The 19,490-nt window shown below is 41.8% G+C and overlaps 1 protein-coding gene across 4 annotated transcripts in view; it reads right to left on the minus strand.

The window, feature by feature from the left end:
* CHCHD3 (coiled-coil-helix-coiled-coil-helix domain containing 3) overlaps nucleotides 1-19,133 on the minus strand; it is a 286,849-nt gene extending 267,716 nt beyond the window's left edge. For 3 of the 4 annotated variants that reach the window (XM_080663336.1, XM_080663335.1, XM_080663333.1), the window contains exons 1-2: nucleotides 18,802-19,068; nucleotides 5,602-5,689 (exon numbers count right to left, since the gene is read on the minus strand). In XM_080663336.1, the coding sequence (XP_080519462.1) occupies nucleotides 5,602-5,689; nucleotides 18,802-18,882 (169 nt within the window). In that variant the 5' untranslated portion in view covers nucleotides 18,883-19,068. Of the gene's footprint in view, nucleotides 1-5,601; nucleotides 5,690-18,801 lie in introns of all 4 variants that reach the window. The other variant, XM_080663334.1, reaches the window with a different exon arrangement.
* Nucleotides 19,134-19,490: the final 357 nt, after the last annotated feature.

The following is a 19,490-nucleotide window of genomic DNA, read 5'->3' on the forward strand; positions in this document are numbered from 1 at the left end:
GACCTTCATCCTCTGAATCCCTAAAGCACTTGCTAGGTCTCATATATTTTATCTCACTTACATATTCATTAATCTACTCAAAAACATTAACTAAGCAGGTGAAGGGTACTACACTAGCCTTTATTTACTACACAGTAATGTTAAATATGCTTTCCCCAAATGAATAGTTCTTGAAGTCAAAGACCACTGCGTGCTAATACTTGTTGACTGATGGAGCAAACAGCAGGAGTTCAACCATCCATTAAAGGTAGACTGTTGCCCTGGCTGGTTTGGCTCAGTGGATAGAGCATCGGCCTGCGGATTGAAGGGTCCTGGGTTCGATTCCAGTCAAGGGCATGTACCTTGGTTGTGGGCACATCCCCGGTAGGAGGTGTGTGGGAGGCAGCTGATCAATGTTTCTCTCTCATCGATGTTTCTAACTCTCTATCCCTCTCCCTTCCTCTCTGTAAAAAAAGCAATAAAATGTATTTAAAAAAAAAAAAGGTAGACTGTTTATGAATTTATTTTTAAGAACAAACTAATAACTAGAGAATTTTATTTAAATCACACCATTATATAGTGTATATATTTCTTCCTTTTAAGAATTGTCAGGCAAATTATCTATTACAGCACACAAAAATAAGTGGAGAGTTGAGACACTGGAATCAACAAATTTTCAGATTATTAAAAGTTAGAAACCTTGATATTACCACTTCCTTCAGTTCTTATTTACTCAAGTCAAAGGAACAAGCCCAGTTTACGGTGAACTCTCCCTACAGAGTTATGTCTAAATCAGGGGTGGGCAAACTTTTTGACTCGAGGGCCACAATGGGTTCTTAAACTGGACCGGCGGGCCGGAACAAAAGCATGGATGGAGTGTTTGTGTGAACTAATATGAATTCAAAGTAAAGGAGCGGAGGGGAGAGCAAGAGAACCCTCCGCTCTTTTGGCTCCGCGGGCCAGATAGAACAGCCGAACGGGCCGGATCCGGCCCGCGGGCCGTAGTTTGCCCACGGCTGGTCTAAATGAACCTTAAAGAGCTGCTATGACCCAGCGATCCCACTTCTGGAAATATATCCTAAAAACCTGGAAATACTGACCTGAAATAATACATGCATCCCTATGTTCATTGCAGCAATATTTAAAATAGCCAAGATTTGGATGCAGCCCAAGTGCCCATCAGAAGATGAGTGGATAATAAAGCTATGGTACATCTACACAATGGAATATCACTCGGCATAAAAAAAAAAAGGATATCTTACCTTTTGTGACAGCATGGATGGACCTGGAGAGTATTACACTAAGTGAAATTAAGGCAGTCAAAGAAATACAAATACCATATGATTTCACTTATATGTGGAATCTAACAAACAAAATAAACTAACAAACAAAATAGAATCAGACTCATAAATACAGAGAACAGACTGACAGCTGCCAGACTCATAGATACAGATTGACAGCTGTCACAGGGAAGGAGAGTTGTGGGGCTGGGTGAAAAAAGAGAAGGGACCAAGCAAAACAAGAAAGACAAAAACTCACAGGCAACAGTATGGTGATTCCCAGAGGGAGAGGGGGTGGGGGAAAGTAGAAGAGGGAGGAGACTTGACACAATACAATATACAGATGATGTATTATAGAATTGTACATCTGAAACCTATATAATTTTATTAACCAATGTCACCCCAATAAATTCAATAAAAATTAAAAACAAATAAGTAAAATCAAAAGATGGCAAGATGTTAATGAAACGGTAAGAGTATAACTATGTGTGATGGCATACCCTATGACAGCCAAAAGAAAAAAAATTCCCTATTATAAAAGCAAACCAATATAGTTGAGATAACACATTATACAGCAAAGAATCTGAGGCAGCAAGGACACAGTTAATTTCTTTAGAGCACATTCATTTATTAAAGTGGCATTACAATCTGCCATGTGTCACACAGTATATTATTTTGCCTGAACATGCAAATACTTATTGCAACGACTCATTGATCTGGTTCAAGGTTTGGCAAAAAATAGTTTCAGTAAACTCTTTAGAGTAACTCACTTTCTTAAAGAATAAATTATATTCTTAAAACTATATATATGACAAAAGTTGATTCCTATATAATAAATTCTAGGAATCTCCCTCCATCAAATCCACTGCCCTACACTCACACATATGAATAGCCAAGGGCTGATATGAATTAGTTTTGTGAGGAAGAAAGCATTTTGATAAATATTAGCATTTCAATTCACATTTACTATATAATTCACTTGACACTGAAAAATGTAGGAAAGCTTAGTGACATTTTTATCAATGTATTTTTGTAGACTTGAAAAATTATTCTGTAACACATAAATTATACATCTTAAGAAATCTATTATTGAGTACTAATAAGACCCCCAAATGAGACAAACACTGAAGAGAACAAACTTTGAGACTTTCTACTGTTATACACATTTTTTTAATCTTAGGAAGAAGAAATCTTTCTTCATTAATTTGCACAATTGTAGTCTAACTGTAATCTTAACCTAAAGGCAAGATCAAAATAGCTTGGCAAATCTTCATTCTTTTCTAGGGTTGGGGTGGAGAGGGTGAGAGAAATGTAGTCAAAGAACCTGCACTATTAGTTTTGTTGAGTCTTTTTCACATGGTGCAGACAGAATTTATCTGACACATGAGGGTACACTCTGAGTCTAAGGAATCAATACCTCCAGCACACTTGTGACATGCAGGTTAGGAAGCTGTGCTAAAGACTGAGGTGAAGATAGTATACCTGAGGGAAATCTTCTTTGGTGTTTCCACTCACCCACAATCCTGGGGGAGCTGGGATGTGGAAAAGGCAGAAAACAAGATTCACAAACACACAGAGCCATCTAGCTCCATAACCTCAGTCACTACATCATTAAAACCATCCGATGAAGGTCACACTGCCGAGCACTGATGCAATCTAGATTAGAGCTGTGCAATCGAACTACCTGTGATGATGAAATGTCCTGTACCTGCACTTGCACAATATGGTAGCCACTAGCCACACGGGTCTACTGAGCACTGAAATGGGACCAGTGCAAGTGAGCAGCTGAAATTATTTCATTTTAACTAACTTCAATTTAAATCTAAAGGCCACAGGTGACTAGTGACTAGCATTTACAGTGCAGTTCTAGCCTGACCAACAGAATACAAGGTGGTACTCAAGAGTGTTCAGTGCCCAGGCTTGTCATGAATCAAAGAGTTCATCAGTCATGTCAAACCTAGCAATGGGAAGGGGTGGATTCCTCAGTACAGCCAGATGATTATAATGCCAGGGTCATGCTCTGCAGGCCACACCATGAGCATTTACAGGAAGCCTCCCCACCCACATCCACTCTCTTAAAGGGTCAGATGAAGAAGCCAACCAAGAAGGAAAACACTTTCTCTCCTTCAACTCACTATTGAATGAAAAATCAATAAAAAGAAAAGCTATGAGCAACAACAATCACTTATAAATAGAAAGTTTTTTCCTGAACTCAAGCAGAACATCACTATAAGGCAGTTCTTTCCCTCCAACTAGTTTCTGTCACATCCCTTCTACAAAGGGAGCAAGATGTCATTCAAATTACAATAAAACAGAGTGGTCAACATTTAACAGCATTTGTTCTGGAGTCTAACAGACTGAATTCAACTACCACCTCCACTGCTTACCAGCTGTGTGTCTGTAAGCAAGACAATCACTTCAAGTCTCAGTTTCCTTCTATGTAAAACAGGTTAATAACAGTACCTTCCCCATAGGGTTATAAGGACTAAATGAGATAAGATATATAGGTAAAAGACTTAGCAGAGTAGCTGGCATGTAATAAACACTATTTAAATAATATTTATCAGCATTTCATTATCATCATCATCATCTTATCTCCTTAACACATTAGGTAAAAAAAAAAAATCTACCTAGGACAAATTGTATTTCAGATCAAGTCCCAATTTTAACAATATCCATATATCAAGATGATGTTGGAAAAGCAGAAAAAGACAAGTCATGGTATGCCTCAGAAGCCAAGGAAAGTAGTTCAAATTATATTCTATGTACCACTCAGTTCCACGGCTGGGATGAGACATGAACTAGTTTTTTTTTAAAGACTGCCAAGGCCCCTGTGTGCAAGGAATAGCTTAAGGACACGAGAGTGGAAGCAGGAAGCCAGTGAAGAGGCCTCTGCAGAAGACAGGTAAAGAGACGCTGGTTACCTGGACTGGAGCTGCGACAGTGGAGATAGGTGTGAAAGAACCTATCCAGCATGTTCTGGAGATGATGTTGACAAGACAAGTTATGTCATAAGTAACAGAAGAAACAGGATGAACCCCCAGTTGGGGGCTTGACTACCTGCACCATTTACTGGGAAAGATAGAGAGCAGAAGCAACTGTGGAAAAGGAAAAAAAAAAGGGGGGGGGGATTTTGGCTAGATTAAGGAGAAGATCTCCAAGTGAAGACTTCAAGTGAGTAGATGTCTAAGTTGAGTTGCATGGAGAGGTCAAGGCTAGGTGGAATTTGGGGAGTCACAGCATCTACATAATTATTCAAAAGGTGAGATTACTTAGTGGAAATCAGCAAAGGAGGCTAGACTAAGGATGCAAGTGAGGTGAGAGGAAAACCAGAGTGCAGCCCAGAAGCCAAAGAAGGGGTTTCCAGCAAGCAGGGAGTGGTCACGTTCTAGCCAACATTAATGAACTATGAAGCCTTCCTAATGCTCCCACGAAACGAGAAGTCTCAAAGGGGCAAGAACTATTTCTTCTCTATCTTGGTACCTTCTGCTGTAAATATATCAAAAGCTGAATTCATGGTTACGACTTAATGATTACGAAACGTGAATGGAATTTGGACAGCATCTCACTTTTCTCAATGTATTTCAGTCTGTAGCCAGATTTACCACACAACACCACTAATAAACACAGAAAATTCTCATTTAGTCCACAATTAACCATCCTGACTATTTTCTCATTGCCACTTCACCAATAAACCACATATCCATTCATTGGATTGGGCAACAGGAATAGTGCCACACACAGCAGGTGCTCAATAAATATTAGCTGGATGAACAGACAGATCAGGTAGGAGAGAGGAAAGGAAAGAGAAATACTCACTTATCCTGCATGATCCACAGATAAAATGAGGCTTAATAATCCCTATGTATTTCATTTAACACTTTATTTTAATCAATAATTAAGACTGACTATAAAGAAATAGATTGCTTATAAACTTGGAAAATAAGTGTATTAAAAAATAAACTCATGGGAGATAGTTCACAATTTGGAAACAGTAAATCAATACTTTCTAAATTGATTTTTTTAATAAATATTTACTATTCAATCTCTAATATCTCTGCAAGTAATCCACTTTACACAAAAAAAGATAATGAAGTAACCTTCCAAAGCCTAACAGAGGATTCAGGAGCTGGATGAGAAAAAAATTTCCAAAACACTGTTTGAAAGAAGATTCTTCTACTTTTAGTTCAAAACACTTTAAAAGAAACCCTGATATTCCCTAGAAAAAGCAGAACACCCAAATAACTAAAGAGAGATGTGCCAAAGATCTTGACTATCGAATGAATTTTTACGACTTCTAATTTATCTACCAAAAAATTCTAATATTAAAATTCTGAAATACCTGAGGCACCATAAGCACCAGAATATCGGTGAGACTTCGAGCCTGATGGAGAAGTTTCCTTCATACGATCAATCACATTTTCCGAAAGCTGAAAAAGCAACATCAAAATAAAATCAATTATAAAAGAGCAAGAAAGAGAGCAGTACAATAGCATCCAAGTAATTTAATCATCCATATCAATATATAATGAATGGCCTAAAGAAATTAGGCTAAATCTAATAGCTATAAAACTAAAAGCAAGTAAGAACAGTTTTAAGATTTCAAGATGCACCCCACAGCACTACTTTTTATTTCTTCTAATGCACTGCTAATTGCTCATTATAAATAACTTCTCCTCATTTTATACTGTGCACTAAATGGTAACCTCTGAGAAAATGCAAGCCATCAGAACTCCTTCAACTTTCTTCCCCAATCCTACAAATTAATGTATGCATGCAATGCGCCTTAGCTCCTTCCTTTCCTCCAGTCCCAAAGGAAATGGTCTGGTCCTCCCTCCTGTTCAAGACTAACCATAATCAGTCTTTCAACAGATTTTATTATGCACCAACTATGTGCATAATATGAGACTTTAGGTACTCAGCAATCACCAAGTTGCTTAAAGTGGAGAAGAAACAGGAAATCATTAGGCATCATATATAATAAAAGGCTAATATGCAAATTGACTGAAAGGCAGAACGACCGGTCACTATGATGCACACTGACCACCAGGGGGCAGATGTTCAACGCAGGAGCTCCCCCCTGGTGGTTAGTGTGCTCCCACAGGGGGAGAGCCACTCAGCCAGAAGCCAGGCTCACAGCCGGCAAGCGCAGCGGCAGTAGCGTGAGCCTCTCCCACCTCCACAGCAGCCCTGAGGGTGTCCGACTGACGGCCCCCGAGGGCTCCCGGACTGTGAGAGGACACAGGCCGGGCTGAGGAACCCCCCTCCCCCAAGTGCACAAATCTCGTGCACCAGGTCTCTAGTTTAAATACAACATGAAGAGTGCTACTCCAGACAGATGGCCTGTGATGAAGTACTCAGAAAGCGTAATGGGTGGGGCATCTAGCTAGGCTTTGGGAGTGGGGCTGGGAAAGCTGAATAGGAGTTAGGAAGAGGAGTAGGATAAGAGCACTCCAAGAGAAAGGAATAACACATAAACAGACAGTTGGCAATAGGGCGGAGGCTCTGAGGAACACTCAGGTTTGAAGATTTGAGTCATCATCCCTCAGTTCTATCATATCATCCTTTTTCATTTTCTTTATACCACTTACCACTAGCTGATGCTTTCTTGTTTACAACCTGCCTTTCACACTAGAAAGAAAGCTCCATGAAAGCAAGGATGTGGCTATCCTGTCTACTATGTTATCCCCAGAGCCTCAATAAGCCTGGTTAACTGAATAAATGGTTAAATAAATGAATGGAACAATACGAATGAATAAAAGAATGGCTGAAGCAGGAAGCTGGAGAGGGGGCTTAGTGAGAGAAGATGGAAAGAGGATTAGGTTTTGAATACTCTTAGTAAGCCCTTCAAGTTAAGGAGTTTGAACTTGATCCCGGGGCAGACAGAGCACTACTGGAGGATTTAAGCAGGGTAATGACACAATCAGACTGACATTTTCAAAAGATCACTCTAGCTACAGTGTATAGAACAGATTGAACAGGGACAAGAACAGAAGCAGGAGGACCAATTAAGAAGCCATTAAGCATATGTCCACACAAAGACGAGCACAGGAATGCTCACAGCATCACTATTCATAATAGCAAGAGTGGAAACAAACAAATGTCCATCTACTGGTGAATGGATAAACAAAACATTATATATCCATACCATGGAATACGATTCAGCAATAAAAAGAAATGAAGTTCTGATATACGCCACAACATAGAAAAACCTAGAAAAGAATTAAAGTGAAGGAAGCCAGACACAAAAGGCCTCAGATCGTATAATCCATTTCTATGAACTACCCAGAAAAGGCAACTGGATTTAGACAGAAAGTAGATAAATAGTTGCCTAAGACTGGGGTGGGAGTGGGGATTAACTGTAAATGGGCATGAGAGAGCTTACTGGGGTGAAGAAAATGTTCTAAAACTAAATTGTGGTGACAGCTACACAACTTCGTAAATTTTTTTTCACTTTTATTTTTTATCGTTTAAAGTATTACAAATAGTAGTATACATGTCTCCTTTTTTTCCCCATTGACCTTCCCCCGGCCTCCCTATCCCCCGGCACATGCCCCCACACCACCCCCCCAGTGTCTTGCATCCACTGGTTATGCTTATATGCATGCATACAAGTCCTTTGATTGATCTCTTACCTCCCCTGCCCCAACCCTCCCCAGCCTTCCCGCTGTAATTTACAACTCTGTAAATTTATTAGAAAGCATTGTATACAGAAAACAGACAAATTTTATAATAGGTAAATTATCTATATATCTATATATAAAAGCCTAAGTGACTGTTACGACTGGACGACCGGACAACCAGATGACCGGCCGGTAGCTATTATGCGCACTGACCACCAGGGGGCAGACACTCAATGCAGGAGCTGCCCCCTGGTAGTCAGTGCATTCCCACAGCCAACGTCCCGCAGCTGGCCAACCTCCCACGGTCCCTCCCCCACCCCCCTCCTGGCCGGCCAGCCGCGATCAGCCCCAATCAGGACTGGGCGAGATGGCCCCGATCAGCCCGATTGCTGGCCAGGCCGAGGGACCCCCCCACCCCCCATGCACAAATTCTTGACTGAGCCTCTAGTACCATGATAAAGTTGTTTTGGGGAAAAAAAACTATTATGGCAATCCAGGAAGAACACATCCAAAAGATATTTAGGATTCAGCACAGCTAACATTCACTGAGTGCTTACTGTGTGCCAGGCACTACCCTAAGCTAAGCACTTTGCTCATAACAATACCGTAAGATAAGATACTTTTAGTACCTCCATTGTATAGATGAAGCACAGCCAGATTAAATAACTTGCCCTGGGTTTTACAGTATACTAGTAGTGAAACCAGGATTTAAACCCAGAAATCTTGAATCTCAAGGTCACACTCAGGAACCCTGTTTCATGCCAGACTCAGTGTCTGACTAGATGTGGGAGTGAAGCAGAAGTCACCAAGCATGAAGTCCAGGGTTCTGGGTCAAGTAAATGGGTGATCCCCTCCTGAACCCTCAAAGACCTGCTTCCAATTTCCCTTCCCTAACCCAATACAGCAGTGAAAGTGTCCTGGTAAAAGTCACCACTGACCAAACAAATAACCTTTATGTTTGTGTTTCTATTTAAAAAATCTTTTATTTCTATTTATAAAGCACTTAATTTATGTGGGTTCCCTTTAGCATCTAACACCTTTGGTAACTCCCTCCTCTGGAAACCCCTCCCTTGGATTTTCTGGCATCCCACTGCCTGGCTGTCCTAGGACTCTGGCCACATCTTATTTCTTTTGCAGGCATCCTCTCCCCTGCCCACCCTTAAATGCTAGATGGGCCCACACCCTGTTCTTTGCCTTTATTTTCTTCTCACTCTAGTGCTCTTGCTGGTGCTCTCATCCACTCCCTTGACTTTTAACTGTTATTGATAATGAATGAATTCTAAATCCATTATCTCCAGCCAAGACCTGTATCCCAAAAGCCAAACCTATACTGTACATTGAATTGCCTTATGGGCACCTCCCCTTCAGACTACAAGCAGTCAAACTGAACATGTCCCAAATTGAATTGGTGCTCGCCAAAAATCTCCTCTTGCATTCCTAATCTCATCAAGGAGACCACCTCCATAGAATTTTCTAAATCAAAACGTAGGATAGTCCGTGACTCTTCTTTCCCGCTCATTCTTAGCCATGACTTCCTAAGCCCCTAAATATTTAATGAATCCATCATCTCCTCTCCAATCCCATGTCCCCTGTTCTAAATCATGGCACCATCGATTATCCTCCTAAAATACAAACCTGATTACATAACTCCCTGCTTCAAATCCTGCAGGTTACCTTCTATCAACAGGAAATTCCAGATTCTTTGCATGGTGTTGAAGACTTCCTTATCATCTAGTTTTATGGCCTAACTCTCCAACCTCAACTTCCATAGCTTTTCCCTTAATACTTCAAACCCTGTTCTCCACCCATACTGGCTTCTTGTTTATTGCCATCTCTTTGCCTTTACACATTCCTACCTGCCTTTGCCCCTCCCTGGCACCTTGGAAGGGAATCACCTTTCAAAAATCCAGCTCAAACATCCCAACACCTTCTCTCACCACAGTTCCCCATTCCAGCCCAACACTGCCTAAACAAAGCTACCTTCCCTGTGCCCACCTTGCACAATTCTCCAATAGGCCTTTCCACAAAATTGTGAGTTTCTATATATTATGTTCACTAGGCCAGTGGTCGGCAAACTCATTAGTCAACAGAGCCAAATATCAACAGTACAACGATTGAAATTTGTTTTGAGAGCCAAATTTTTTAAACTTAAACTTCTTCTAACGCTACTTCTTCAAAATAGACTTGCCCAGGCCGTGGTATTTTGTGGAAGAGCCACACTCAAGGGCCAAAGAGCCGCATGTGGCTCACGAGCTGCAGTTTGCCGACCACGGCACTAGGCCAAGCACTAATTGAGGCCTTGGGATACATCAGTGAACAAAATAGTTTCTACCTAAACAGTTATTTACAACTCAGGAACTAAACCAGAATGATGGTGGGACAATAAAGGAAAAGACCACAGCTCAAAAGCTGTGATCCCTGAAGGAAAACCCCATGACTCCTTCCCTGGGAGAGAAATTAGAAAGGAGAGCGCCAGGGGACTTGCTATTTGAAGATGCCAGGGCTAAGTGCATCTTTTCCAACAACTGAAAGCCACTGAGACTGCTGCTGAAACTCTCCTGCAAAGCTGAAATACATCTTGGGAAAAACCCTTTAAGACTGACTCCAGTCCTCTCAATTTAAGATGAGAAAAAAAGAGAGATCCTGAGTAACATCCAGTTATGAGTAACATCAGGACCACAAGCAGTAACCCCCAACCTCTACTCCAGTGCTTTCTCCACTATTAAACAATACACTCCTTCAAGCCCACATGATAAAATAAAAATATCATCACTTCCTCTCAAGGATATAAAATAAACCTCAAGTTTTAGAGTCATAAAGCTAGTTTAATTGCTATATCATGTACTATATAATATATATTATACTAATACAGTATGCTACACAATTATGTTTCTAGTGTATATGTATTTATAGTATATATTACAATACTATGTTATATACAATATATACTACATATACTATATACGTACAATATATACTATATACAATATACAGTATATACTATATACTACAATATACAATATATACTATAAACTACATATCTAATATAGTTTGTGTTTAAAGCTAATATGACAAATATAATTTTATCTTTGAATTTATATATCTCAGATATATATATATACACACACATATATATGTGTGTGTGTGTGTGTGTGTGTGTGTATATATATATATATATATATATATATATAGTTAACCTAATCAGAGGTATATGTGCTTGCTAAAAAATCAAGCACTAGCTATATACCCTCACCTGTATTGGAGACAGGCCATCATAGTTCTAAATACCACTTCATCTTCGTCTCACCAAAATCGAAGCCTTGCCATTGTCTATTGCTACTTTCAAAATGAATGCTACAAAAAATCCTCCAACCCCCAAATGAGCCTCAAAAGTATCATTCTTTAAGAGTAAAATAAAAAGCTTGCCCAGAACAGAGGAAAAAACACTGGCCACCTACTAGCTACAACCAGCCTAGGGAGGCACCTCAATGGACCTCACTGTCCTCTTCTGAAAACTGGAAATAATGCCGACGTCTGGAGTTACAGGAAGGGTGACAGGTGCATCGCAAACTCTAATGTGCTCCACAAATATTTGGTAATTACCAATACAGCTCCGGTCACTGGGACTTCAACTGAACCTTCATCTTGGTTTCCTGTCATCCGCTCAGCCTGAGTGTGTTCTAAGCTCCTGCTCTATGCGGTACAGAAGAAAAGGCCGCTAGCCATTGCACTGAGTCCTGGGACAGCAGGTGCTAATTGTTCCCTATCTATGCTCTCTGGGTAGTAAACGTGAAATGTCTCTTTCAACCTAATCACTAATTATTTCTTGTTAAGTTTTTATTTTTGTCAAAAATAAAGTGTTTACTTAAATGTCAAATTCAGAACATTTCCCACTCTGGTCTTTGGTTATGTTTTTTAAGTAAATTTATAAGCATGTCCTCCAAAGGAGCACACTTCATTTTTTGAGTTGATAAACATGCTGTAGGGTTGCCTTATTGAGAGTCAACCTCTTTTTTGTTGTTACTGTTCTTAAAATCATTCCTAAGTGCATTCTCAGGCCCTTCCCCGGGAGCACCAATAGCAACCTTCCATTGACTTACCCTCTCCCCAGTCCATGCACAGCTTCGTGGATACAAGCAAGAGCCATGTTATCCTTTGGATCTCAAGTTAATACCTGCTGAGCTGACCTTCCAGACCCGCACACTCACCTGCTCCCCTCTGTGGACTGTGGTACTCACTGTGAAGCAGCTGCCAAGATTTAGAGATGCTAGCCAGGGTTATACACACAACATGTAGCTACAGAACAGCTCTTCTTTCTGATTGAAACTGACCCAAAATGGAGGTCAAAAGTACAACATAAGCTTCTGCAAGAGCCAGATAAGCAGCTTCTGTATGAGATGCAACTTCTTTAGGAAACACCTTTCCTTACCGAGTACTTTTCTTAAAGGTCTACAGCTACTATACCTGGTTTCCAGACATCTCTGGAATCTCCATCAAGGCAAATACCAAGTGGGACTTACAGAAATTATGTGTAGCAAAGAATAGTGAAATAACCAAGATATAGCCAAACACATTAATGCTAGAATTATGCTCTGGGACCCATGGATTCAGGAGTCTATGGATTAATTCCTCAATTGTATGCAAAACTATCTGCTTATTGCATTGTTCAGGGCAGAGTCTCAGCTTACAGATGTACAGTCTATGAATGAACAGAAGTTAAGAACCACTGTTCTAATGTAGGGAGAAGAGAAACAGGCCTGCCAGCAGAGCAGAATTCAGTCCCCTGACTTTGGTTACCCACCCTGTTCTCTATTGCTCCTGGAAACAAATCTAAGTAAATGGGGCTGGCCAATTTTTGGTTTGTACTGCTCACCACACCATGTGCTCCAGAGAAGAGAAAAATATGTGTATCTTCTATAGTCTCCACACTCATCTCTTCCCACCCACCTTGGCTGTTCTTATCAAAAATTAGCACAAATATACCACCCAACAACCCAGAATCCAGTATTTCTCAGGAATAAGAGACTGGATGGGATAGATAAAAATAAACCATTTCTACTTCCAAGAAACAGAGTAAAAGGAGAAAGAGACTCCTTTTAAGTTGCCATTCTCTAAGATGGAGTTAGAACCACATGAGGCAGAACCATTCAAACCCTCACCTCTACAACAGTTTTTCTCATCTTCTTCCAAATGTCTTATCAAAATGATTAAAGGACTCAGACCCGTTTTCTCACTTGGTCTTCCACCCATGCAGCATAGGTCATTTTCTGTGAGAGTACTGGTTTTCTTTACAATTACCATTTTAAGACACAGGCTCCAAAAATTGCCGTTATTTTTTGTGAGAAATTACTCCCAAATACTTACTTATGGGCATGGGGGGAGGGGAAATGGCATTTATATAATGTAATTTTCAGCTTATGTTTGTAGTTTGTAATTTTTAGCTTAGGTGTGTAGTTTGTAAGTTGCATTTCTTTGTATTTGTTATTAGTGGGAACTATGAACTTCTACAGTCAGCAAGCTGAGCATGGTACAATGCCCAAGAGACTCATGGAAAGGAACCAATCATCCACCAGTTAACTAATTACCGGGACAACACTCCTTAATACTCCCAATGACTGACTGGATTTGCAGCCTCTATTAATGTACTCTCTCCAGGAGCCTCCACAACATCCCACATGAAATAACCTCTTCATTTAGAGCAGTGGTTCTCAACCTTTCTAATGCCACGACCCTTTAATACAGTCCCTCATGTTGTGGTGAACCCCAACCTAATTATTTTCGTTGCTACTTCATAACTGTAATTTTGCTACTGTTATGAATCGTAATGTAAATATCTGTGTTTTCCGATGGTCTTAGGCTCTACAGCAGCGGTTCTCAACCTGTGGGTCGCGAGAGGTTGAGAACCGCTAGCAGGGTCGCCTAAGACCATCGGAAAACACAGATATTTACATTACGATTCATAACAGTAGCAAAATTACAGTTATGAAGTAGCAACGAAAATAATTTTATGGCTGGGGGTCACCACAACATGAGGAACTGTATTAAAGGGTCGAGGCATTAGAAAGGTTGAGAACCACTGATTTAGAGGCTCTCCACTGCCAGTTCTTCCCAAAGCACTAGTTGTGTCCCATGTAAGTAAGCAGAGTACCGGCTCCTGTGAATCTCAGCTTGCAACTTCAAGGCCAGGTTGCAGAGATTAGCTTATGCCTGGAAAGCACGATAAATATTAGTTTGAAAGTGATACTCATTGAAGTTGACATTTGCTCTGGAAGGGTTCACTCACAGCTCTGATGTTTCAGATAAACTTGTGAAAGCCTGAGTAGAGGCACACTTGCCAAGCAGGCCCAGCAGGTGCTCAGAAAAATCCTATTAAACACATGCAATATAATAAAAATGCTTGGTCTTTCTTATCACAAGAAATTTATTTTAGACTTGGAGAGGAGGGCAAGGCAGGAGGGTGGACTTTCATCCAACCTCTAAGTTATTTCAGATTCAAAGTTAGAATCAGGTGTAAGAATATAGATTATTCTATGGAAGTGTGGGGAAAGCTATCAATTACTAAGGATAAAGGATGAAAAAACAAGACCTCATAAATACCATGAAAATAAGACTTGATAGGTGAGAAGAAACTTTAAACTTAAAATTATAAGTAGGTCCTTTAATTGCTAGCTATTGAAGCAAGAAAACTCTAGGAAACATGATCTGTTAATAAATGCAGCCTAGCCCTGCCCAGCGTGGTTCAGTTGGTTGAGCATCATCCTGTACACCAAAAGGTCTCCAGTTTGATTCCTGGTCAGGGCACATGCCCAGATTGCAGGTTCAATCTCCGTTTGGATGGCGTACATACAGGAGGCAACAGATACATGTTTTTCTCTCACATTGATGTTTCTGTCTCTCCCTCCCCACTACCTTCCTCTCTAAGAAAAAAAAAAAAAAATCAATAAAAACGTATTTTAAAATAACTAAACACAGCCTATTACCCAAAGCCTCCTGTTGCTTACTAAATGTTACTCTTTGTATATTACAATAAATGAAGATGAAATTAGTATCCTTATCAGTAGAACAGAGAATTGGTTTTCCTGCAGTGACAGAGTCTGTTGAACTGTTGGTACACTCTCATTTCTTATGAGTGTTGACGTAAATGTTTGACAATTGGGCAAATTTGGAAAGTTTTCTTCAGCCAAGTTGAACAAACCTATCTTCAATTCAACAGTGAAGTTTGGGCCTCATCAGCACCACGTTTCCATCACCTAAAAACAGTGGCACACTTATGAAACTGCCATTGTTCCTTATCCTTCCCCATTCCTCCGGGAGAGGAGATGACTGTTTCAAGCTAAGTATAATACAACTAGCTGAACACATCTAAAAACACCGAGACAACCATCACACAGGCAATCAGGTGCAGAACTCGGACTCCCATTTCCCAGTCCACACTTCTTCAGGTATGCCTGTGGGAGCACAATATATTCTTACTTTTACCTATTATTTTAAGTTCATATAAGTTTACTTATCCATCCTCTGATCAGCTCTTGTTACAGCTACTATTCATATAAGTACTAAACGTTCTCAAAGTACTAGACACTGTGCTAGATGCTTACATACATTATGTCAAATTCTCACAAGCAGTGCTGGATACCTAAGTATCACAAGTAGGCTGCATTATCCAGATAGACTGAACAGGGGAACACATCAAAAGTGGCCTGTCCAGGGCCACACAGCGAAGTGACAGGCAGAGCTAGGACCAAACCCAGGTCTGCCTGGTTCTGAAGCCCATACTCTTTCCACAAAACCACACAGCATTGCCAAAGAATCTTAGAAGATTAGGTGTGGAAGGAAACCTATATAACAGCTGCCTTTCATTAAAAATCCACGACGTGCCATGTGCTCTCAATACCTTCATCTTCTTACCATAATCGAGTAGTGCTGGTTCAGGAAAATGAAATATGAACAAATATGAGACTTGTCCAAGGCTGTAGGTTGGTAAACGCCTAATATGAGATTTAAACTGAGATATATTTAATTCCAAGTTGGTGTTCTTTTGACCAAGACCTCAAAAAAAATCGCAGTGCCCCTTAGTACTCAACAATTCAACAGCATGCCACTTTTTAGAGGAAACTGCAATGGGCTGAGTACGGCCACAAGAAATTTATGGTGCCACTAAACTCACAGAATTTCAAAACTGGAAAAGATTAGAGAGCTTAGTGCGGTCTTCAAGCCCCATCATTTTGCAGATGAGAAAACTGAAGGTCAGAGAGACTGCAAATCATCCTTGAAAAAAGGATTTGAAGCAACAGGGAGAACACTGAAAGAGCATTCCAGGTGAAGGGTATATACTGAAGAAAAGAAAGTACAGAGGTCAAATGAGCATGGTGTATGCTTGAAGCAGAACAATAGATAACACATACTCTGTAAGAAAGAAAAAATAAGTAAGACACCTCCATTAAGTTGAGTGCCCAAAGGAAATAGCTTCTTTTGAGAAAAAAAAAAAGTTTAAAAATAAAAGGCTTTTTTAGTCAATCTTCCCATTTTTGATCTAACGCCTATCCCTACTATCACACTTATTTAACTTTATCTAATACTAGTGGCCCGGTGCACGAAATTTGTGCACATTAAAAGGGGATTAATTAGAGGAAATTATTTAATATTGCTATTTGCCCTTTCTCTATAACAGAAGTGTCAGAGATGAAAGAAAATTAGTAAAATGTATATGAAAACCTTCCTCCTGTCAGAGTCTGGGGCGCACCATGGGACTCAGAGTCAAGTCCCCGCCCACTCACATGTGCCTCAAAATCGCATGAGACCCAGGCCCAGCCGCCCCCGCCCCCCCCCCCCACCCCACATTGGGCTAGATCCAGACCCAGCCAGTTCCACCCTTGTCAAGCCCCACAGGGCAGGGGACGTAGCCTCAGGTCCCTGGGCCTGGTGCCAGGACGGGGGTCCCCCAGCCCAGACTGGGGCGGGCGGCGTGTCTTGAGGTCCCCATCAAGCCCCGCCAGGTGGGGAACACGGCCTGAGATCCCCTGTCAAGCCCCCCCTGGGTGGGGAGCATGGCCTGAGGTCCCCCATCAAGCCCTGCCAGATGGGGGGGCACAGCCTCCGGTCCCCTGGCCTGGCACCGGGAGAGGGGCACAGCATCAGGTACCCTGTCAAGCCCCACCAGCAGGGGGATGCAACCTCAGGTCCCCCATTAAGCCCCGCCAGGCAGGGGGCGAGGCCTGAGGTCCTCCGGCCTGGCACCAGGGCAGGACACAAGGCCTGAGGTCCCCATCAAGCCCCACTGGGTGGGGGGCGTGGCCTGAGGTCCCCTGTCAAGTCCCACGCGGGTGGGGGAGGACACAATCTCAGGTCCCTGCTGATTGCTCATTTAGACTCCTTATGGGAACTTGGCCTCTGCTGTGGGTGCAACCATCTTTGTGACGGAGTGATGGTCAATTAGCATATTCCCTCTTTATTAGATAGGATTTGACATGAATCTCTGTGCTGTGGCCAAATTCTCTTTTGATTTTGTTTGTTGCCATTACCGTGTCTGTACGAGAGTATGTGAACATGGATTTATACAGTGTCTTCTCACCCAAAACTTACTTTGCTTTTCCTTGCTTTTATTTCTTTTCCACCCTTTGGTTTAGAACACTCAATGCCTAATGGCAAGATTAAACAAATCTCTGCATAAAACTTAGAGTTTACAGTAATTGTTATTTTGCTCCAAAGGGTACCAACTAAACCACAAAAGCTCAAAGAATGCAGCCTCTGACATCTTATTTTAAAATGTGGTTATGCCATTAGTTGATATGCTATAAAGAAATGCTGGTCACAGACCAAAAATTGAGTTCAACAGTCTGAGTTTCTATAAAAAAGACTTTAATAAATTCTTCTCAAGGTAACAGTTTCAGAGTAAAAAGTTTTTAAACACTTTAAAGTACTCAATAAGTTTTATTTCCTCATAACAAATGCTAAAAGTAATTAACACATATAATCCACTTATGCTGGGTGTGTAATAACAAAGGAAGAAAAGTAAAAACTATTATAAAACTCTCTGATGTCAAAGTGCTTCATTTACTAGAGTCAGGCAGACTTCCAAAAATGTGAGGCTCCAAGTTCAGGTGCAGGGGAGAAGTTAGTGCTGGGATACTGACACCCTGGAGAAAAATCAAGTTTTCAGCTTATGTATCAAGCACATGGCTGGGCGCATTTAAAAATTGTCTACAATGTCTGGGTGGAAACTGACTGCATTACTTCCAGTGGTCTGACAAACTGCAATCCTATCTAAGCCCTAAGCAACTGGGCCTCGTCCAGAACTAAGGCGTGACAGGCCACAGAGGAGGTGCCTTGGAAAGACGAGATGCCAAGTGAAATTGAAGGAGGGAGAAGCCAGAAGTCACCGGAGGCCAAAAAAGTCTGTGATGGATGGGTGTGTGGGTGTGTATGTTGGGGAAATGGGTGGTCTGAGATAAAGAGTACTAAATGACAGAACAAATAAAAGGTTCCTTAAAATGCCACTCCGTCCCAAAAGAGGTAATGTGGGCAGTGCAAAAGCAAGCTTTGGGTCCTGAACCCAGGAGAAATAAGATAAGCCCCATTTCACAGATGGGTACAGTGAGGCAGGATTTTCAAATTAAGTCCCACAACGAGTGAGCAATATAGTCAATACTATACTGTAAGCCTCTGGAGGATCTAAATCAACCCGGCTCTCCCCACCCACCCACCCAGCAGTGCTCAGCAGTTAGCACACAACCAGATCACAGGTGTGAATGAATGTCCCAAGTCTTGAAACTTCAAGCTTCTTTGCAGAAAACTCGGCTTCGGACCGGACAACACTGGGGGCCAGGACGAGGGAAACCAGGCTGAGCGGGTCGCGGGAAGGTCGGAGGTTTGGGGTCCAAGTCCGAGTACTGGCCCTCCGCCCGCCCACTGTCACTCACCCGGATGCCCTTCACCACGGTGATGTTCTCATTCTCGTCCGCCTCGAAGGTGACCCGGCGTGTGCTGGAGGCCCCGCCCATGGCTTCTTCTGTCCCTGCAGAGTCCTAGCACGGACCCCCGAGCACTTCAGGCCCCACGCGCACACACGCGCGTGGACGTACCCGGACGCTTGCCTTGCACGGCGGGAGCAAGGCCACGACCCCAAGAAGCAAGGAGAAGGCGCCGGTCCTCAGCTCCCACCTCCTCCGGTCACGCTCCACAACGAAATGCCTCCGGTTGGTGGGAGATACAAACGGCCCGCCTCTACTCTGTAGGGACATCTGGATTGGTTGTTCCAGACCCGGATGCTATGGCAACAGGTGGTGTTTGACAAGGTTTCCGGAGCCCCTGGGTATAGTGGGAATTGTAGTCTCGATCGGGCGCCAGGGGTGCTGGGACAACTCGCCATAATCTGGAGAGTGCAAGGGGAGTGTGGCATTCTGGGAGTTGTGGTCTTCACTGCCCCAAAGGCTTCTAACGGAGCAACAACTTCCTGGGAAGTTCATTCTTCTACTAGTAACTACTGTCAACATAAGAAACATCCAAACCTGTAGGAATTTTTATGGCTTTATTTGAGCCAAACTGACGACAGTCGCTGGGAAGCAAAATCTCAACAGATTGAGGAAATGCTCAGGAGAATGACATTTTT

The sequence above is a fragment of the Plecotus auritus genome, assembly GCF_963455305.1.
Source record: "Plecotus auritus genome assembly, chromosome: 4".
Classification (NCBI taxonomy): Eukaryota; Metazoa; Chordata; class Mammalia; order Chiroptera; family Vespertilionidae; genus Plecotus; species Plecotus auritus.